General features: G+C 35.4%; 3 protein-coding genes and 1 long non-coding RNA gene across 4 annotated transcripts; 3 read left to right on the top strand and 1 right to left on the bottom strand.

Annotated features, from left to right (window-relative positions):
• Positions 1 to 662: 662 nt before the first annotated feature.
• On the top strand, positions 663 to 4,644 carry LOC130740965 (DNA-directed RNA polymerase II subunit RPB7-like). Its single transcript, XM_057593702.1, has 7 exons — positions 663 to 897; positions 1,769 to 1,924; positions 2,451 to 2,616; positions 2,712 to 2,762; positions 3,535 to 3,600; positions 3,731 to 3,799; positions 4,405 to 4,644. Exons 2-7 carry the CDS (start codon positions 1,809 to 1,811, stop codon positions 4,465 to 4,467), a joined length of 531 nt encoding a protein of 176 aa, XP_057449685.1. The 5' UTR covers positions 663 to 897; positions 1,769 to 1,808; the 3' UTR covers positions 4,468 to 4,644.
• A 3,521-nt stretch (positions 4,645 to 8,165) lies between these two features.
• Positions 8,166 to 8,833, top strand: LOC130740963 (uncharacterized). Its single transcript, XM_057593701.1, has one exon. It carries the CDS (start codon positions 8,267 to 8,269, stop codon positions 8,669 to 8,671), a length of 405 nt encoding a protein of 134 aa, XP_057449684.1. The 5' UTR covers positions 8,166 to 8,266; the 3' UTR covers positions 8,672 to 8,833.
• A 245-nt stretch (positions 8,834 to 9,078) lies between these two features.
• LOC130740964 (uncharacterized) lies at positions 9,079 to 9,892 on the top strand. Its single transcript, XR_009020285.1, has 2 exons — positions 9,079 to 9,421; positions 9,599 to 9,892. It is a non-coding gene; the product is annotated as an uncharacterized LOC130740964 (long non-coding RNA).
• Positions 9,893 to 17,723: 7,831 nt separating this feature from the next.
• On the bottom strand, positions 17,724 to 19,166 carry LOC130740962 (AT-hook motif nuclear-localized protein 23-like). The gene has a single exon (XM_057593700.1). It carries the CDS (start codon positions 18,876 to 18,878, stop codon positions 17,988 to 17,990), a length of 891 nt encoding a protein of 296 aa, XP_057449683.1. The 5' UTR covers positions 18,879 to 19,166; the 3' UTR covers positions 17,724 to 17,987.
• Positions 19,167 to 22,739: the final 3,573 nt, after the last annotated feature.

Here is a 22,739-nt window from a genome sequence, read left to right as displayed (position 1 = left end):
AAAATAGGTAAAACAAGCTTACCCACCTTGAGGTTAGTTTTTGACTCACCCGCATTAAAGAAACCCTAATTTTGGATTTTAAGAGGCATCGCATTATACCAAAGAGGCATCCCTTATCCTTTCACGTTTTTTGTCTCTATGGGAGTTTTTATTTTTCATTTTTATGACTCGGGAATGGTTCGAATTAAAGAATGAAAATTTTTCTAACTTAATTTGATCTTGGTTTTAAGGACATGATTGTGGAGACAGACAACTTGATTGTGTCCAATGCTTGGAAGACATATCGTTGTGATTTTTCTTATTCAACATATGTCGGACCATCATTTTTTATGGTGTGTTGCTTTCGCAGTCTGTTCGTTTATTTCATGTTTGTCGTTCTAGGAATATGGTGATGAACTTTTTTGCCAAATTCGCTCTATCAAATTTTTGTTTTGTCTGGATTGAGAATTTTTCTCCTGGCCTGACGGGTATGCTCTCGTCGGTCGGATGTTGCTTTAGTTGATTCATGAATAAATTCACTTTTACCATAAAAAAATAACTTATTTAAAAACTTTGTTTTTCTTGATCGAAAAACTATTTAAAAACTTATGTGCTCTTGCAGTATAACATGATCTTTATATACCTATCAAATCTTAGGTTTGAACCCTCTCCCTAAATTTTTAGAAGCAAAAAAGGAGCATATGTTTATCATTTAAATATGATTATATTCATGTACCAAAAATATGATTATATTACTCACATCTAGAACTCCCGCGGTTGGTTCGAAACGCAGCAAAGGTTGGAAAGTGACGGCGTTTTGAACTGAAAACATAGCAAAGTGAGAGAGAGAGGTACATTGATTAGGGTTTTTGGGTCTGCAATATTGTTCTTCGTACACGAGCTCTCTCAACCCAAGTAGTAAGTTTAATTTGAGAAATCTCGTCACTCTTTGAATCTTCGTGCTTCTGTTCAGTGTTTAATTCCATTCCAATTGATTCTAAACACATAGATACAACCAATCATTTTTTTTCATTCTAATCCTTACTGGCTTCTGGAATGCACTATTTGTTAACCCTTATTTGCTTCTGCAATTTTTATGTAATTAACTGGATTTTTGTTATTGATGATTTGGGTGATCTTGGTTTGTGGGAAACATTCATTCTAATCACCCATTATCTATGACTCCTCATCTTTGTTATGGCATTAGGGTTTAGTGCCTTTTTAGTTTACTGCTATATAGTTCTAGAGTGTTCATTTACTGATTGTTAGAGTACAGTACAATTTGTTATGCTGCATTGTATTTGTATTGTATATTGTTTCTACTGCATTGCTATTTCTCTGTTAGTCTTCTTAGCCTTTCGGTTCGGTTATGCCGTTCTGGCAGTTAGAATTCTGTTGTAGTGGTTGTTAGTTGTTACTAACTGAGTCAGTTAGTAACTGCCCACCGAAGCTTAGCTCCTAGCCAAGCAGCTTGCCCTATCTCAAACTAGTTACTCAATTAATTCAGTTTTCATTCGGATGAATCTATTAGTTCTATCTATACTTACTTTTTCACAGTAATAAATAAATATCAAACTCCATTTTTGTGATGCAAAGTGTTTTCCATTTCTACTTCTTGTTTATGTTTTTTTCTTTTTTTGGTTTTTCATTCATGGTTTCATATTCCTATCTCTGATAATTCTGTTTTAGTATATTAAAAACTTGCATGATTGCACCATTTATCTTTTCTAGTAATGTATGTGTTTGTGTTTTTATTTGAAACTACTCTTATTTTTTGTTTTCGGGCCAGGAATAATTGTTCAGGTTTGGGCATAAAGGAGGCTCAAAAAATGTTTTTCCACATAGTGCTGGAACGAAATATGCAGCTGCACCCACGTTACTTTGGTCGTAATCTTCGTGATAATCTTGTTGCCAAGTTAATGAAAGATGTTGAAGGCACATGCAGGTGATTGATTATCTCAGTATTTTTCTTCTTACTAGAAAATGGGTGGTGAAAAATGGAAAAGAACAGGTTTTATATGTATTCCATAATCAGGGAACATTAGATTGAAGGTTTTCATTCATTAAGATAGAAACATTTGCAATTAAAATAAGGGGCCACCAAAATAATAATGAAACCCCAAGGCCCCAAGCTAACAGGGACTTTAATCCCTCTATGAGTCGAGAACAGAGAGAGCCTCCTATCTTGGCCCACCGACAGGGATTTTATTTTATGCAGTTTTGCTTTTGATTTGTGTTCCTTTGAACTACTTTTAACAGGTATCTCTAGTTTCCACATATATAAAGGGGTTTTTTTGGGGGTTGGGGGATAATGAAACAATTATCAACATGCCCTCCCCAGTTAAATATGTTTATAATGGTAACTCCATCCATGCATTTAATTGGAATGATATATAATTTTATTCAGCGTATAGTATTTATTTCTTGGACATTGGACATATGTAACATATGGATTTTCAACCATCATGTAGCGGTCGACATGGATTTGTGGTGGCAGTTACAGGGATAGAAGACATTGGAAAAGGGTTAATTCTTGATGGTACTGGGTCTGTGACATTTCCGGTTAAATACCGATGTGTTGTCTTCAGACCATTTAAGGGAGAAGTTTTAGAAGCTGTTGTTACCATGGTGAACAAGGTTTGTACAAGTCCTCTTTCTTTGGTGTAATTTAGCTATCTAACAATAATGTGTGGATATAGTGGTTTATAATTGTTTGAGTTCTGTCTGTACAGATGGGATTTTTTGCTGAAGCTGGACCTGTTCAAATCTTCGTTTCAAACCATGTAAGGTTTTTTTCTTTTATAACCTTTGAGAAATGGTCTCTATAATCAATGTTATAAATTATTTCTAGAAGGTTGTTATCACTGTTCTTTGTTTTACCCACTAAAATTATGTTTCTTTATTATTATTGTCAAATGTGATAGAAACTGGGCCAGAACTCAGAATATACAGGAAGAAAATGTCTTTATTCACAAGTGAATCGTTGATATAGCCAAGTATTTTAGAGACCTGGCACTCTCCCACTCTAGACCCCTTTAATTTCCAAAACAAAAGATAAAACTCTCTTAACTTTCTCCCCCTTATTTATACTGTCTCATCTTTAACAAGTGAATCGTTGATATAGCCAAGTATTTGAGAGACCGCACTCTCCCACTCCAGACCCCTTTCCAAAACAAAAGATAAAACTCTCTAAACTTTCTCCCCCTTATTTATACTGTCTCATCTTTAACTAAAACCCTAGCCCCACCCCCCCTGCAATATGTGCTGTCTTCATTTGTTAGTATTTGCTAGTACAAACTAGATTAATTTATATAGTGTTGACTGATGCATGCATACCGTTTAATTTTAAATCACAATGTGTTCTTTATTTTTGCATAAATCGTTGACCTTTTAAAGTTTTAGATATGATGTATCCAATGAATTTCAGAATCGCTAAGTTTTATTTTCCATTTTCTTTTGTAGTTTATGTCATTACTATGCAACATGATATGTTTCAAGTTCAGCTTGTACCTTTAAATATTCTTTTGTCGGTTAAGACCTTTTTTTCCCTCTCAGTTGATTCCAGATGATATGGAGTTCCAGTCTGGAGATATGCCAAATTACACTACTTCAGATGCATCAGTACGAATCATTTATAACTTTTTGTTTGAAAGAAGAGAGCAAGATTTTTTGTTTCGTTTTGTGGATTCATTATCATGTTTTTTTCCTTTGTATTGTTGGTATTAAATATTAATCAATTGGTCTTTTGCAGGTTAAGATTCAGAAAGATAGTGAAGTGAGACTTAAGATAATTGGGACTCGAGTAGACGCTACTGAAATTGTATGCCCATATACTTTACACCTTTTACTTAGTTTTTATGAATATATATTACATCTTTTACTTTGTCTTCATGAATGCTGTTAAAGCCCCATCAGCTTTATGCTAAATACTGCTTTGAAACGTTCAAATTAATAGGATATGAAAGCTGTTAATAGCAACAGTATAGCTTGTTTCTCTGCAGATCTCTTTGCATAAGTTCCTCATCAAAGATCCTTTTAGTTTATGCTAGTTCCTCCAAATTTCTCAAGTTACTGTTTGCACCGAGAAAATTTTGATAAAATAAGAAACACCTTTTTCGTTCCTGCCATGATTATCTTCTATGCTGTGTGAAGATGTCTTCAATAACTCGTGATACCAATGGCCTTGTAGTCTAGTGGAAATTTTAGCAAGCATATGACACTGGTTTTTGTACCAATTCGTGATGAGTTTTGATGCTAATGCACATGCTTTATTTATAGACTTATAGTACTAATGCACAAGTACTGGACTATTAAATTGCTTTGCCTTTGTTCTTTGGATGTGGTATATTTATTGATTTTAGGCTCCAGTGTCTTCTAGAGCTCATTTTTCTAATATTGTTCATTACCCCTGTTTTTCTTTTGCAGTTCTGCATCGGTACCATTAAAGATGATTTCTTGGGTGTGATCAACGACCCTGTAACAATTTAAATGCAACTCAATGTACCCTACAGGACATGAATTGTTGCACCTGAAATCTTTTAGATATTATGTTGGTCTAACTCTAGCTGAAATTATCAATTCGTCAAGATTTACTTGGTTGATGTATCATTTGTGTTTAGTGTCCTCTTTCCCGAAAATATATGAATACTACTAGTTATAACTTTATACGATTGTTTGTGGGACAGGAAATAATGAGACATAAATTTGGGGCAAAACCATCATAATCCATTTCACACATACTTCGTTAATGATTTCTAATTCTACCCATAGTAAGGACCTTTTTAAAATTAGTTCTAACTTTTAAAATTTTCAAAATCGGTTAAAACAAAAATCTAAACAAACAAATGAATTGAGGAACATTAATACACGCAATTGACACATCAAACGCACTGAGAAATTTTTATCACCGACAGACCAAATCATAGGAAATCACAATCGAAAAACGCGTTTACCTAATCTCGTAACTAAAACAACCATTTCAAGTCTCTGTTTTCTAGCTTCCATTTTAGTAGTTAGGTATATTTATAACTTTCACCGAACAAAATGCACATGCCAATGCCTGGTCTTTACTAAAAAAACAAAATTATCACCATTTTTTTGTTTGATAATAACAAGGTCAACGTCGAAAACAACCAACAATAGTGTTTTCGTTGATGATTAACTTACCATGCACTTTATTTCGTTTTAAATAAGTAAATTTTGCTATAAAAAATAAGTAAAACTTCCAATTAACTAGAAATTAAACCCGTGCGTTGCACGGGTTTGTTTTTAAGTTATTGTGTCTATTATTTGTTAAAATAATTTATGTAATATGACAAATTATTGAATAGTAGGTTATTAAGAATATGATAAACATATGTAATGTAATTACATTAATGAAGCTCAATAAAAAAATTATTGTACACTAATTTTTTTAGTTTTTTTTTGTAATAAACATTTGATACCGGTCACCCTTTGGATATACCGACAGATTCGAGATTTAGTCACAATTAAGGCTTCTCATCCCTCTCCTATAGTATATTGTGTGGGGAACGAACCCGAGAGCTCTTCACACACACTCAGCCTGCGTTGCCAACTGAGCTACCCCTCTTGGGTTAATTTTTTAGTATATTAAAGCACATATTTTATATTTTATGTTTTTTTAATAAAAATTATCTTCAATTTATTTGGTGATTATATGTTTAAATAGTAATGCACTCTCAATGTTAAGTAAAATGATGAAAATATATAATTAGAGCTGAATAAGTTAGTCCGTGTTTGTGTAAAATCATCTATAAAAGTAAACAGACTTTTATAAAGTGGTATTTATCTCTTGCTTTCATGTTTTGGCCATCAAAGTAGGATTTTTAGTTGAAACTTTATGGGAAGTGTGCTAATGAAAGTTTAATGTCAAAACATATTCTTAGTGACACATATAAAATTTATACTATTTATTGCATAATGAGTATTTAATTAGTTAATCTGCAGTTTGTAAGAGCATATATTTTTTAATTTAATTATGAATTAAGATAATAATTTATCTTACTCGATAAATGTTATATAGTTTTATAGAAAGTAAAAAATTATAAAACCCCATGAGACAATTTGAAAAAACAAATCGTCAAACCTAATGAATGTCTATTACAACGGTTAAAATTAACTCTTTAGATCCCTGAGATTCCGCCCTTAAGGAATGCACTTTATGATAAACCTTTAACTTTCACTAAACTTGAGGAGAACATGATTCCCTCAGTAGAAGATAGATGTGGTTAACACAAATAAATTATAAGACTTAGTTAAAAAAGATTCTTAAGCTCGTGTAGCATAATAATGTGCAAAAGTGAAAGTTGGTTAAAAATGGTTGTTATTTTTTTATCAATGAAGAAATATTGTAGCTATATCAAATATGATTTCATTTAGGAACTTTATTAAATACTTCATTACATACTACATTTTTAGTCTATTGTAGATGAGTGCAACAATGATAAACCTCATAGGAGATAATAAACTCATATTAAATATTATTCGAAAATATATTTTAAATCAAAATTATAACTAACCAAAAAATTTAAAATTAAACTATTTTGACATATAAATTTAATTAAATTATTCTATTTTTTTTATAGCATAAAGAACTTTATTGAAAAAATGATCAAACATACTACCAATGGATACTTGCATGACTTACATAACATAATTAATATATATCTCATAATTTAATTAACTTAGTTTTAACTATCAATAATTATTTAATAAAAATATTTATTAATCTATTTTATATAAATTAATTAATTATAAATATTATTTATAATTAATTAATTTTAATTCTTAATATTTGTCAACTCAAGTTATTTTTTAAAATTATCACTATTATTATTTAATATAGATATTTTTGTGAATATTTAATGTAGGTAGTTGAATAGCTTTTGACAATACAATTTTTTTTTCAGTTTTTAATTTTATTATTTAATATATTTATTACAAAGATAATTTGTTATTACTTAATGCATTATAATACATGCAATCTTTACTAATGTATTTAATGTAATGGTTCAAGTGTGTTTTACTTATATATATAGATTGTTATCCTGGAGTAGGAGTATTTGATAATCACACATGTTCTATGTAAGGTGCAAGATTTAATGTTTTTTCAGGAATAATTCATACTTCAATTACTCAAAATAGGCTGAAGCCGTAAATACATCAGATTGAAGGATAGGTTCAAGACCCACAGCATGATCCTCTATCCAAGTAACCACAGGACAAGAAAAATTAACTGTTCTGATTTAATTTTTTCTTCCAACTTTTAAGCTTTTTTGAGACTGGATCCCTCAAAAACTTAAAAATTTGTGTCTTCGATTCATTAATCACAACTCTCTTGTCATAATTCTCAATTGCATGCCTTAATATAGTCAGCACACAGTAATTATGGAACTAGGAATATTTTAACTACAAGAGAGTTGTGATTTATGAAGTTTGATCTTTTGCTTTGAAGCCACTTCATAAGAAATAAAAGAAGAAGATTTCAACTACAATGATTTTTGTAAAGGAAATAGTAATACAATGATGCAACTGCTTCTATTTTAGTAAGATTTGAGTTAAATCATCTTAATTTTACACTTATTTTAAATATTTTTGGGGAGTTGTCTAAAATGAAATAATTATATTAATACTGAATATTGATAAAAATATTGACTATAACTCTTCACACATGTGAAAGAATGAGACAATAATTTATTGAATAAGTTGTCTACATAAAATTCTCCACAAAATAGCTGGAAGTTGTTAAATCCTAGTAGTGACTCGTGTCATTACGTTTTCATATACAGTTGTAGTATAAACTTTAGAAGCCGCGGCTGTTAACGAGTTTTGGAAGTTGCGTGTCAGATTCTCAGTGGAGCCTACCTAACCCAATCTATTCACAAGCTTCCCCACGCGCCACTCCTACCTTACCTTGAGTAAAGGAGATAAACAACGTGTCACGCTTACACGCGCCACCTCATGAGCGTAGCCTTACCACAGTGTTCTCTTGCAGTCCAGGGGACCTTTCAGCAACGGCTACTTTCCCACTTGCTGAATACATCCCGACAATGAAATGAAATATACATCCATCCAAAGTAACCCTTTCTTTCCTCTCTGGCCACCTATAATATATTAATTATTAATCAATTAATTTCCACCATACTATATATATTTACCCAATATGCACCTATAACCTACCACATTTCAAGTGTTAATTAATTGTTGCAGGTTCTTAAGCCACACACATAAACTCCATCGATCATCGATCTTCCAATTCATAATATTCATGGATTGTTTGGTGATGCCAGTTTCGTTGATACGGCGGCGCTCCATGGGCTCACGGCTGAGCTACAGGCCTCTTACCGACGATGGGATGTTGGAGGAAGAATATTCCGACAGCCGCGTGATGGTGGTGGTCGGAAAAGAGAAGAGGGTGTTTCTGGTGGACCCTTTCATCTTGCAAGAGAATCCGTTTAGGCTTTTGATGGATATCTCCATGAGGAAGGTCCCTGCAGCGGAGAAGAAGAAGAATCATTTCCACCATTTTACAACAAGCAAGAGGAAGATCATCTTTGTGGATGTGGATGACATCTTGTTTGAGCACATGTTGTGGCTCATGAACAATGATGCTTCTTCTCTGTTCCAGCTTAATTTGAAGGAGATTATTGATTTCTATGCTCAGGATATGTAATTAATCATCTCAATTATATTAGAGGTATACTCTGTTTCACAAATTTCAGTTCTTTTTGTAAGACACGAAATTAGGAACACCTAGCTACTTGTATTGTGTGTCTAATAATTAACACTTACCATTACAAATTAAACATATTATTATACTCATCAATTGATCTTACTCTTTCTTTTTATTACGAAATTAAACCTTGATCATACATTCACTTGATATATGGTTGGTGTCTGTTAATTTCTGTTTCATACTTTCCTTTCTTGTACATAAACACAACACAAGCCATATGCTTGGCTTTCATCGCTCCTGTATTATGCCAAAATTTTCTCTAATCTTTACTTGCATTAATAATTAATTCTAGGTTAATGGTTATAAAAATAATAATTCTAGATTACATTAATGAAATCTTGCAGGAAAAATATTGTGAAGCTTGATTAATTTTTTGCCAGGTAACGTAGGTGACACTTTGAGGGAGGTGGGTGGTTGTTGGAAAGGTCACTTCGTCCAGGCTCCAGAGGCTTAAATGAAACGTACATTTAATGCTTTCTTTGAAGTTTTGAACTGAAATAGAATCGGCGCTAGCTACTTTCTCTGTATCCCTACGTGAAGCAATCAAATTGCACAAATTAATTGATTGGATGATTAATTGATCACCATCCTTACCTCTCTCTTGACCGGGCTGTCTGGCACTAATTTACAAGTTCACATGGTTGGAGTTTGGAATTTAGTGTGTGTACTACAATCTCAGATAATTAGGTGATTATCAACTATCTTGATTTTGTAAAATTAATTTTGCTCAAAATCGAGTTTGAACTTTGAAGTGAAGCATAACTTATTAATTTGTCTTCTGAAACATGCTTATTTGAGTATTTTTAATCATTAGTTTTTCAATTCATGGTTAATATTTCATATTTTTTCCTCCTGATTACGCAGATGGATTAGTTGGTTGACATGTGGTTATCGATCAGCTCCCGGGATTGCTGGCATGTTTTATAGCCTAAATAAATGAAGTATTGACTAATGCCTACAGTTGAAAAAGGAATGAAACTATCACTATATGTGCCTTTTGTCTTTTGGGCTAAATGTAAGTAGAAGCACTGCAGACAAGATATATATAGGCCCATGTTAATGAGTATGTGCAGCTGGACACAGCACTGCAATTTGCCAATGATCTCTTTACAAAATAAAAAAGGCCTCCGAATCAGGCTTCACCTTCTTCTTGTTTTATTTTTGTCAAAGGCCTCACATTCTAAATTCTAATATATTTTTAACACAGCATGACTTACAACCAATGTTGGCCCAATAGACATGTGTTTCGGTAGTGGGTCGACTGCGCTTAATGGGCTCATCTAATGTCCTTAAGGTGGCTTATTAAAGAGAAGTAACTCGATCCCCCGCTTATTTTAAAGTTTAAACTATCAGGATTATCCACTGAGACAATCATGTTTAAGGATATGGTTTTTTTAAGCGGAAAAATTCTTTCTACTAAGTATTTAACGCACTGCATTAACATGAACTTAAACCCAAAATCTTTCTTAAGTTATAACAACATTTGTGTCAGTTGATCTACTCACTAGTACAGCTACACAATATACTTTTTTCTTTTATCTCTCTACCGATTTTTCTAAAATTATGGGTTGCACAATGTCATTGATCATATATATGTTTATTTTGGCAGGTGTCCTTGATCATATATTAATGATGAATCCCAACCATATTCTTTTGTGGATTTTATAAATATGTTAATCCTCAATGTCTTTTGGATTGAGTTACTGCAGTATAGTTATAATTAAATCAACAATTTTTATCATACATGAAGTGATATAAACACATATCTACATCATGACTTCAATTTATAGTAGTCATTACTCCGACACCACCATTTTTTATTTAAAATTTGATTAAGAAACTCAAAGCAACTCCATAGTACTCTGAGATCGACATCATTATCATGTTTAAGCCCATCCATCATGGGCATGGCCGCTACACGACAACACCATTAGCAGCTCGAAACGTGATTATCAGTAATCACTTCAGCTATGTTCCACAAACACACGTACACATAATACACATAATTATATCAAAACACAAACTAAATGTTTTCTTTTGAAAAATATAAAACTCAACTGCTCCCTAGGTATGATTATATTAAAATATACGAACGAAGTTGACAGCCAGCTTAGGAACAAATGGGTGCAAACATTAAAATGAAATGATTATATTGCACAAACGACTTAGTCAGTTTGATAATTTAATTAATTCAAACCTTTGTCATCTATTTTCCCATTTAATTAATTGCAATAATTTATCTTTTCAGTCAGTCATAAGATGATGCAACTTGACATGGTCAAGATTGTTATACAATTGAAAGGATCCTTATCCTATTAGAGTATGATCCAGAGATACATAAGACACATGAAGAAATCAGTTTAAGAAATGAGACCAGATTAGTGATTGAACACCACATATTGATTAGTAATCTAACTATCTGAAGATTGGTTGGACAGAGAAAACCAGTATATTGAAAGCATATATCCTTAAAATGATGTGCTTAATGGAATCAATCAACTAATGCGAGTATCGGATAACTATGAAGCGCCGCTTCAACTTGTTTGGACAAAGCACGGTATGGCTTCACTACTGTGTCTGTGCGCAAATTAAAAGCCAGCACTTTGTTTTCTCCATAAGAAAACGCAAAGCATTTTAAGTGGAGAATGAATAATTAAAGTTAGTTGACGTTACTTCTTAAATTGCAATATTTAAGCCGTGGGCGCCGGCAACCTAGCAGCTACCCCTATAATTGGCTGATCTACATATATAAATAAATAAATTTAGGGTAAACTTGCAATTAACCTTCTTAAGAGCATCTCCAATGGGGTTGCTTAAATCTAGTTGGCAACTTAAGCAACGTTGCTTATTTTGGAGCACCACTGGAGCAACATAACGTGGTAGTTGGGTTGCTTAAATTTAAGCAACGATTGCTTATTTAAGCAACGGTTGCTTATTTAAGCAACGGTTGCTTATTTTCTCTCTCCTTACTTTTTGACTAAAAAATCATATTTTCTCTTTGATTCATGTACTTCTATAGTGTCATTACCTTGAAATAATATAAATATAAGAGGTATAATGAGACCCAACTAAAAGTAAACTAAGCAACCGTTGTTTGAGCGAATTCTGATTGGGTTGTTTAAATCCTATGTGTCAATTTGGACCCACCGAAATAGTTTTTAAGCAACCCAACTAGCAACTATGCATTGGAGATGCTCTAAGAAACTCAAATGTAAGGGGCGTTATATTCTAAGGTAACTTTCACTATTTTTTGTTTTTAATTAAAGTTCTATTTTTTTATAAATCAAATGATTGCATTCAAAACAACACAAGAGGTGCTAACCCGAATACAATAAAAAGAGGAAACTAATTAGAGTTCTCAATTCTCATTGCTAATTTGAGATGGATCTAATCTCTCTGAATGATAGTTCATATGAGTTGGGGAGGGAAAGATCCACGATTCAATTCTTGGAGGGTGTAATTTAATCTTTCAACGTAAAAAAAAGGAGACGGAACTAATATAAATTGCTTATAAATACCGGTACACCGGTGTAATTTAAACAAACCTAAATAGCTTCCTAATTAATATTAGTAATTAGGTATTAATTAGGAAGCTAGCTATTTAATCATACATGATGTAAGTTATACAACTCATGTCCTCTCTAACTTAACTACAAATTAATTGCATGCAATGATCTTTCAGATTTGAAAGATGAGCAATATGTCTAAAACCCAAGCAAAGCATTAGTATTTTTTATAGGCCCCAAGCTAAGCATATATTGTAATTAAGCTGGTGCAAATCCAAAGTGCTCAGCGACTTAGTTAGAAAAGAACAATTCCCCACAATCTATAATTATGTTGATAACTAGCAAGCTTAAGCACATAGATAAACCAAATGGGGGTTTTAATATGTGGAAGGCAACATGAAGCTAATTATCTGCATGCTGATCACTTCTCTTCTCCATTGCTCCGCTAAAAGGTTAGGGCATTTACCTTTAGGCAAAGACGACCCCTTTTCTACCAAAAGATGATTAATTTACTAGCTGGAGAACTGGACTTTTAATTCACTAGCTCATCACTTAATCTAAGAGCTATATAGGTTTCATCGTATAACATCTGACCATGAAAATAGAAAATTGAAAATTGAATCTGAGACAACGTACTCTTTTCTGTTTGCTAAACTCTTATTTTTGTATTGAGTTGAAATCTTCGTTGTACTTTCTATTCACTTCAATTTTGTCTTATAACTAAAAAAAATTAAGTTATTGAATGTATTGATGAATACCAGTTTTCACTTCCACATCAGCCTCAAACAAAATGTTAGGGAGAAACATAATGCATCTGACATGTGATATGACTGCTAGCTAGCCACGATAAACATACATTAATTAGGCAATTGAGTTTACCAATAACTAGCTTGTTGTTCCGGTATGGAACTATCCTCTCGGGCTAATCGATTTAGAACGAAAGAATGTAAAATAGACCAATGAAAAATCAAGCAAGGGCTAAGCAATTGAGAGCGATAAGGAACAAACAAGATGAAAAATGCGTGAAAATGTTAGATCCCCCACCGCTTGGGTGGTGTCTGTCTTTTATAGCTTGGTTTTGACCCGCTAGGGATCATGGGTCGCCTGGCCCAATAATTGTACCAATAATGGGAAGCCCAATACATAAAGCTGATACGCCCATACCAGTACACAAGCCCACAAGACACCAAGTCTTAAAAACTTTAAGATGAAGTGTGTCTTCTGATCAAGCCCACAAGTAATCAACTCACCCAACACTATACAAAGACTAACAAGTAATTGACACGCCCAAAATGTGCAAAGGAAATAATGGGCACACAGGCTCCAAAATCAAAATTTTAAAAGGCATAAAAAAGCTAAGTAATCATTCCTTTGTCATTTCAACTTATGTTGTTACTTCTTGATCTTTGTGTAGCGTGTGCAACCCAAATCGTCTCTTCGCATCAATCACAGCCTCACTGTCATTATCATGATTAATTTTCTCTTCCCCTAAACCATGATCACAACCTGCTCTCATAATACCACAAGTAATAATGCACAATAATTTGAAACTTAGACAAAATAAAAGTTAAAGACTTAAATGTAAATCAATAATATGGAACACACTTACTTCACATCGCTTGCACATTCATCTATGCTCAGTGTAATGCATCCTTTGTAAGATGAACTTTATCATAAAAAACGATATTGTTTAATATCACCCAAAGGACGATATTGTTTAATATCGCCCAATAATCTTATCATTTTTCTATCAAGTTCGAATACGACTTTTCATCAGAATCATCCCGCCTTTCTTTACTGTATATAGTAAAATACTCTTGAGTAAATCTCAGAAATTTTGTAAAGTTTAAACTTAATCAACTACTTTGGAATCATAAGGCCTTTGTGTATATAACTTAGTCAAAATTTTTATTTTTGACATAGTTATTCATGGAAATCAAAGTCACGATATTTGATTTCATTAATATGCTCGCGTGGAGACTTGTGCTTATTTTGGACAAGCTTAAATCCAATTTAAGACTGTGCTTATGAATTCGTGGTCAAATGCTCTTGTTTTAAGAGACTTACTCTTTTCTCAATTGTCTGACGTCGCCCAATTGATAGACCTTAGTTGATAAGTTTCCGCTATGGGAAGAAATGAAATGTTACGCCCTTGAACATTTTTAAAAAGGTTATGCCTCGTTAAAAACTCTCCCGCCTGGGGTAGAGAAAAGAGTGCATATGAAATGTTACGCCCTTGAACATTTTTAAAAAGGTTATGCCTCGTTAAAAACTCTCCCGCCTGGGGTAGAGAAAAGAGTGCATACCTGTTGCTCCTTTCTTTTTCTGTACATAATGTTTTATGCTTTGACTGTTTTTAATCAACTCATCACCTGATTTACGGATAGCATGAAACAAATCAAATCTGCCATGAAGGGGCTGATAAGCGAACCAACCTCCCGGCGAAGGACACTTTTGAAAGTCACCAACACATATGCCATATCTTTGCGCCTTTGAGACTTTGGAAGGGCGGTCCAATTTGCGTCTAACCTTGACATTGAGCTTCCTAAAACAGTCGATGTGCCAGAAGTATTCCTTTACCCAGCGGCTTTCACAATCCTCATTTTCGCAAGTAAACTGTATTAGATTCTGAGAAGCAGTAACTCCCAGGAGCTTTTTCTGAGTTCACAATTGCAATAGTTAAATAATCCAATAAAATGTTAAAATACAAGCATGGTGGAAAACTTGGAATTTTCACCCTCTTTAAGATCCTGAAATATGTGCTCTATGTGCAGATTTTCAGCTTAAATAAAGTATCCGAAATAAAATCAGTTCCAGCACAGGCGTGTATATTTAAAACAAATATAACCAAGCATAATTCTGTTTTGATACAATGTCCATTTACTTCAAAACTGAATGGCATTGACAGGATAATTGATAGTACAAAACTAGCAGGTATGGATGAGCGCAATAAGTGAGGAAAGACTAAAACATTATGAACATTAATAGGGAAGTACTTAGCACAATTAAGTAAAAGAACTAACTAATTAACTAATGACTATCAAAGCATGAAGTTCAAAATGTAACCAATGTCCTTAAGACACTCACTTTTCCTGTATCAAAGACCATTTTACAGCCTACTCTGCCACTTTCTTTCATTTGGCCCAACTCATGGCAAATCATGCTTCAAAGCATAAATAGCAGAAACAAGCAAATCATGCTTTGCAACACAAACATCAGAATCAAAATCACAGCAAAACAAGTAGCATAGCACGTAGAGCTTAAAATAACAGGTTCAAGAATATTTCCCTTTAAACACTTTTAAAAACTGTTCAGCAAGCACAAAGCATAAGAAATATGCATTGTTTAGGAAAGAAGGTTAACATGCTTCAATTACCAAAATCAAATGATCACTCATTCTATTTAATAGCTTCACAATACAGATAAGATTAATTTCACCATAATTTTCACATAATGAACTCAAACATGTCAACATACATTCAGACTCATATTCAATTACTGATTAACACAAGCACATAAACATTTCATCCAACACATAAAAATTCAGATAAAGATAAGTTAGAATGTGCAAACCCAACATGTCATTTGGACTCCAGTTCTTGGCATTGTTCGAACACTAATGTCAATCAGTTCGCCTAGTCACCATCGCCTCAGTTTGCTCAACCAAAATCAATAATCTGCCATTTTGTTTGCAATCACTCTCCGCTATGCCGACACTGGATGTACCGCTACCAGCAACAGGAAAGAAGTCATCCTCTTTGTGCCGATTCTAAAACTGTGGCATGCAAAAAAACAATGCTTTTCTGAAGCATTTCGTCAAACAGTTGGCATGCTCCAACTCATAGGCTTATTCTTCTTAATCTACCATGCTCCTCTCTGTCTCATATCAAAAGCACAGAAGAGAATGATGAAATTAATTTTAAACTATTGATAATCAAAGCACAAATCTAATGGAAACAGAACCGAAACAAAAAGTAGAAGAAAAATTTGAAGAAACAAGGATCTATTGGAATGGTCCTGAATCAATTTGGTTTGATGCAACTCATATGCAAGTATGAACAATTTCGATTCAGAGATGGCGGTTGAGACAAAATGAGCGGTTCCAACTCCGAAGTGGCAGTTGAGACAAAATGGCTATTAAATTTAGAGTTGGCGGTTGATATTGAGTGGGCGGTTTCAACTCAAAAGTGATGGCTTCAACTCCTAATTGGCGGTTGAAATTGTATATCCCGTCGTCAAGCATCAATTTCGCCCGCGCCTGAACTTCCGCCCCGCCGTTGGAGACCGCGCCGCTGCGAATTTCTGTTCTCCTCTTCGTCCCCTTCCCTTTTCCTCGATCTATTTTGTTTTCTGGTTTTGTGAATTATGGGTAGTTTGGTGGCAGATCGATGATGACGGCTCAGAGGATGATGAAGAGAAAAATGGTGCTTAGCGATTGTAAATTCAGAGAAGAGGATTGATATCGGTTGTACGCTGCCATGAAACTTAGTTACTTGCTTGTGACCAATGATGAAATGCGAGATAACATATTTGAACTCCAGATGAGGATTGGCAAGGGAAAAGGATGAAAGCGGTGGTTGGAGAAAAGCTTGTCATGATGATCCGGTGACGGATGAATTTGTGGAAGTGGGGAAGTTTTACCTGGCCCCACGGTGGGCGCCAATATTCCGGTATGGAACTATCCTCTCGGGCTAATCGATTTAGAACGAAAGGAATGTAAAATAGACCAATGAAAAATCAAGCAAGGGCTAAGCAATTGAGAGCGATAAGGAACAAACAAGATGAAAAATGCGTGAAAATGTTAGATCCCCCACCGCTTGGGTGGTGTCTGTCTTTTATAGCTTGGTTTTGACCCGCTAGGGATCATGGGTCGCCTGGCCCAATAATTGTACCAATAATGGGAAGCCCAATACATAAAGCTGATACGCCCATACCAGTACACTTGTGAAGACTGATAAATGTAGAACCAAGAGTTTTTTTATTTTTTATAAGCAATGCAGAACCAAGAGTGTGATTTATAGTTCAGTCTGATCAAGCAAATATAATTAAATCTGATCTTATATATGTGCGATTGTTGATGAGTTCTTCCAGGAATAAATTAATCACAGTAAATTCAATGCCAAAACTTAAGTACCTATACATACAAAATATAGATATATCTATATATATAGAGAGATATTTAATTATTGATACATTAAACCATGGAGGGAAGTTGTTTTTAGCTGGATGGTATTTAAAATAGAAACCAACCTGCAAGTTGAGATGTGAAGTAGAAAGGTGAAAAATCTAAAAATAATGGCTAGTTGGTATGGGAGCTACTATATTGCTTCATGTTTAACGACAACAAGGTGTGCCATCCATGTGGCCTGTGTAAATGCTTGTCTAAAGTCTGAATCCCTCAAATTAACATTTAAAGCAGAAAAAGTAAGAAACTGACTAAGATGTATAACTAGTTCACCATATACATAGTAGACACAAGGGAATAATCCCAAAGATCGATATTCATATACCAAAACCCATGAGAGTACACCAATTAATTAAGTCGAACAAGTACAACTCAAACTCACTACTACATCTTACAATCCATGAGCAACAGAAACAAGAAAACAAGATGAAGATGACCTAAATTATATCATCATATAAATGAAGTGCATGAATTTGCTGACCTCAATTCACCATAGTTTGATCATCAACTAGCGATGGATCAATATTCAACCACATTAGATTAACAAAACAAACAAACACCCTCAAAATGAAGAACGTGCCGCCGCCGAATTTCCCGCCCAACCATGATCCACAGCTGGCAATGAAACATTACTCTGCATCGCCGTCGTCAGCGGCAAGTTGAAAAACGGAAGCCCCGACGACGGGTCTGGAAACGCGTTGGTGGTCACCACATCGCCGCCACCACCACCAGGCGTAGGTGGTTGTTGCATCTGAAGCTGTTGTTCTTCTTCCTCATCCAAAGGTAACCGCTCATAAGCCACGTTGGTGAACGAGGCCGCGATCACAATCACGGGACCCGCCGCGGTCAACTCCCCCACCACACTCCCACCAACTACCTGCCCCTGCCCTCCGGCCAAGTAAATCGTCAAGCTGGTTGCCCCCGGCGGAGCCGGCGGCGGCAGAAAAGATCCCGAGAGTGACAGTATCTCAAACCTTCCATGGAGGGAAACAACGGATCCCGCAGACGCCGGCTGCCTCAGGCTGACATTGGTGACGGTGCCGCTGCCGCTGAGCACACAGATCCCGCGCTGGCGCCGCCGCGCGTAGGTGGCGACGCAGTCAAACACGTCGCAGCCGTTCCCAACTTCAAGGATGTGTGCCCGGAGCGTGTTGGCGCTCTCCCGAGTTATGATAACCGGCGGCTTCTGCTTGTTCTTCGACCCCGGTGGCCGGCCGCGTGGTCGACGGCCAACCAAGTCGCCGGAGCGTGGTCCATCTTCAGCTGAAAACGGGTCGGAGTTGTGGTTGGGTTCTTCCTCCGATTCCTGTGGTTGTTGCTGTTGCTGCTGCTGAAGGTTGAAGTGATCTTCTCTGTGGAGGTTTTGAAGGAAGTGTGATGATGATGGTGTGCCTAAATCCAAACCAGCCATGGACATATCAAACGAAGAGAGAGATATACAATTTTTATTCATAAAAAAAGGAAAAAAAATATTGATATTAGTAAAAAATAGTAGAGCAAACTATGTTTTAAAAAACCCTTGCTTTTGTGTTTATGGTTTATTTTAAGAGAAGTGGTGAGTGGAGTGAATATAAAAAAAAGTTGTGTTGATGGAAAAGGAATTGATAAACAGACAGAAGGAGAGTGCAGATAAAGAAAAGGGAGTAGAAAGAGAGCTGAAGAGAAGAAGAAGAAGAAGCAAAGCAAGAGAGAGATGAAGGAGACAAATTAAAGACCCCAGACACAGTCATTTGTTTGGGCAACCAAAGTTTAAATAATATATATAGCATAAAATAATGGGTTTGTACTTTGTACTTTACATACCAACTTGTATATTCACGATGAGTTTAATTTTTGATGTATACTATTCACCGGTGTAAAATCACAATCAATAATTATTTATTCACACCTCAAAATGAGGTGGAATAAGGTGGAGGAAGAGAGAGATAGGAAGAAAATAAAAAGTTAGAGTGAGAAAGTATAAGATGTGATAGATAATAAGATGAGAGAGATAGAAATAAAAATAGGTGGAAATGAAGTGTATAAAAAAAGAGGTGTGTATATATCATTACCCAAACCACAATCATTCAAACTATGTCATATAAATTAAAAATAAAATAAATTTTTGATATGATGGAAATCAATTGAATATTGTGTAAAAAACTTTTCCAGTTTCAGAAATTTTTTCTAAATTTTGTGTAGCTTGTTTAAATGAGATATCTAAATGAGGCATTTCCTCTGGTACAAGCAAAATTTTTTTGGGTTAAATTATTTATTTATATTATTTTGGACTTCTTGAAACTCTGAATCCACCCTGTATGTTTATTGTAATAATAAACTAACCCTATAACATTCCAATTTCCGAATTCAGTCCTTATGTTAGGTGAAAAAATAGGATGTTGAATGAGATCAATTTGTTGACCTTCTTTCACCTCGTTTCACTTCTGTTCACCTTCTTTTCATCCTCTGGTTTTAGGGTTCTATCTCTTCTTCTGATTTGGTCGCCTCACCTTCTGGGTTTGAATTCGCCTCACGTTCCGGGTTCCCTTCGCCTCTGATTTTCCAATTGTGATCAATTCGCCTCACCTTTTGTGCGCAATTTACTGAATCTGCATCGAGTTGGTGGTTTGGGGCTCCATAGAAAGGTTCCAGTTAGGGTTCGGAGTGCTTGGGTTCGAAGGCTTTAGTGTCAATCTGAGATTCGTTTCCCGTTGATTTTATAGATTATGGAATCCTTGTTGATTTTATCGTGTTCTATAGATTATTTGGAAATTGGGTTGCCCTGCCTTGTTTTCCTATCACGAGTGAATACATTTTGGGGGTTTTTTCTGTATCCATTGAGAGTCACATAAGCCTGGTTGACTACCTCCTTGTGGCGTCTGGGTGTATTTGTGATAGTTTGGTAGGAAATCGTGTCTGTGACTGTTTGAATTAGTGTTGGTGGGTTGGGTATTTTCCCTGTGTATACTTGGCAGATGCAGGGGAGTTATGCGTTGTTTCTCCCTGCCCCTTGCTCTGTTTTAATTCGCATATTATATTAATCAGATTGCAAAGTACATTTCTGCACTAGGATAATAAACTTCTTGCGGATCAAAGAGCACCTTGAAGCTTATTAGGTGTTTCAATTGTTGATAAAATTCATCAAGTGTTGGCTCTCCTCTAGTCTATATTAAACTGGTCTCTAATTGAACCAGACAAGGAAGAACACGACAAACACAAGGAAGAATTAAGCTTGACGGCGTGCACAAAGGGAAGAATGACAGAGAATACATACAATCCACGCATTTGGTGGAAGTTCAGCCACCCTAATCTCAATACATGGTAAAAAGTAATATTAACAGTGGCAAAATATTTACATACATAATTACAAAAAAGAGTGAGGGCATATTTAGTAATCTATAACTCAATTGGGGTCATAATTGAATAGTGTAAATAAGGATATAGTCATCACTTGTCATATTAAGTGTTCATATATTACTGGTACACCTCACTCCTGTAGCCTACACTCATTTGAATTTATGGGCATCCAAGCAAGCACCTCTAAATGAGACTAGACACGGTTTGAGTTAAATCATCACAGTTTTAAGTAAACTAATAATATTTAAGATACAAATACTTATATGTCATTAGTCTACCAAGAAATGGAGTGACTTAATCTAAATTATATCTAGAGTCATTTAGATAACTCACTCGTTAAATAGACGAAAAAAAACTGATCATTTTATCAAAGATGAAAATTCACATATGTGGAAGGAATTTCCATAAGTTAATTAATGTGATATTTAATTTCCGTGAATTTTTTTCCAGGCCAAATCATTTATCAACTGTCTAGACCACCGATTATGTATGGTTATGTCAATACCTAGTCGTGGGTAAATTTTACTGACAAAACTTATACCTACGAATTCTAGACTGTCAGCAATTCGTTAGAATTTTTTTTAAGTTCCAATTTGCATTAACTAAGAGGTAAAAGCTTCAAAACGGGTACAACTTGCAGCATCATGCTGGATCAAAAGAGATGTACCAGAGGAATCAAATCCTACCTAAACCTGATCCTGGTAATCAAAAGCTAACTTAGCTAGGTGACCAACTACACCATTAGACAATCTATTACAACACTTTAAACTACAATTAAGAAAGGAAGAGCAAAGTGACTTGCAATCCTAGACAATTGAAGGCAGGTAATTGTTGTGGGGACTTAATCTGTCCCAAGCTTGGACAAGTTGGAGGCAATCTGATTCCAACTCAAGGTTTTGAAATCCCAATTCTCCGGCCAGGATGATGGATCTTCGAAGAGATAGGGCCTCTGCAGTCGTTGGTTCATAATTTGCCTGGATGAATGAAGTTCCTGCTGCCTACGTGGTCCCTGTATATCACTCCCAGACTAGTCCTCTTCCTTCGCGGATGGAGGCGTCGAAATTCGCTTTGCGCTAGCCTATTCCTGGGGGTTTCCAACAAGGGGGAATTGGGGACTCCTGGTTCGATTGGCGCTCCTTTGGCTCAGCTTCTGGTATCATCATTCTGGACGCTTGGAGGATCACTTGGTCAGGTGGCAACTTCTTTTGGTCAAAGACCCACATATTTCTTCTTTTCCAAATGGCCCAACCCAAAGAGAAAGCCATTGTTGTCCAGAGTCAGGAAGGGTAGATAGCAAATACTCTAGCCAAGCTTTGAAGTCCATGCCTTCTACTAAGTTGATGTGTAGCCCAAGCGGGGAGATGAACCAAATGGCTCTAACCTCTGGACAAGTGAGGATAGCATGGCAAGCTTATTCTTGATCTTCACCGCAGAGGGGGCAGATAAGGTCTGTGGAGATACCTCTTCGTTAGAGATTCACCTTAACCGGTAGGGCGTTATGGGCTACACTCCACATAAATTCTTTGCAGCGCGGTTGAGTGTTCACTTCCTAGATAATGGGCCAGATGGAGCTGGTGTTTGGATTGGAGGTGGAGCCCTCATCGATGTTGGAGAGGATTGAGTGGTGCCCCGACTTGACCGTGTAGTTCCTCTGCTTGGAGTGATTCCACATGAGTTGATCTTCTGTAGCTTGAGATGGCAGGGGGATTTTTAAAATCATTTCCGCTTCTGTTTGTGTGAAAATTGCAGCAATCCTTTAGGTGTCCCACATGTTAGTTTCACTTTTGACTGACTCTGAAACCCAAACTGGTTGTAGTTCAGAGTTTTTTGTCTCGATACTTGTCCTTGGTGCTAGCATATTAGGCAACCATTTCTCCTGCCAGATTCTCACTGAATTACCATTTCCTATTCTCCAAATTGACCCGCTGTACGTCTATCACTGATTTAGCTCCCAGGATGCTTCTCCATGTGAAGCTGG

The sequence above is a fragment of the Lotus japonicus genome, chromosome 2, assembly GCF_012489685.1.
Source record: "Lotus japonicus ecotype B-129 chromosome 2, LjGifu_v1.2".
In the NCBI taxonomy this organism is placed as follows: domain Eukaryota; kingdom Viridiplantae; phylum Streptophyta; class Magnoliopsida; order Fabales; family Fabaceae; genus Lotus; species Lotus japonicus.
The sequence above is the reverse complement of the archived record's forward strand: the minus strand, read 5'-3'. Positions and strand labels throughout refer to the sequence as shown.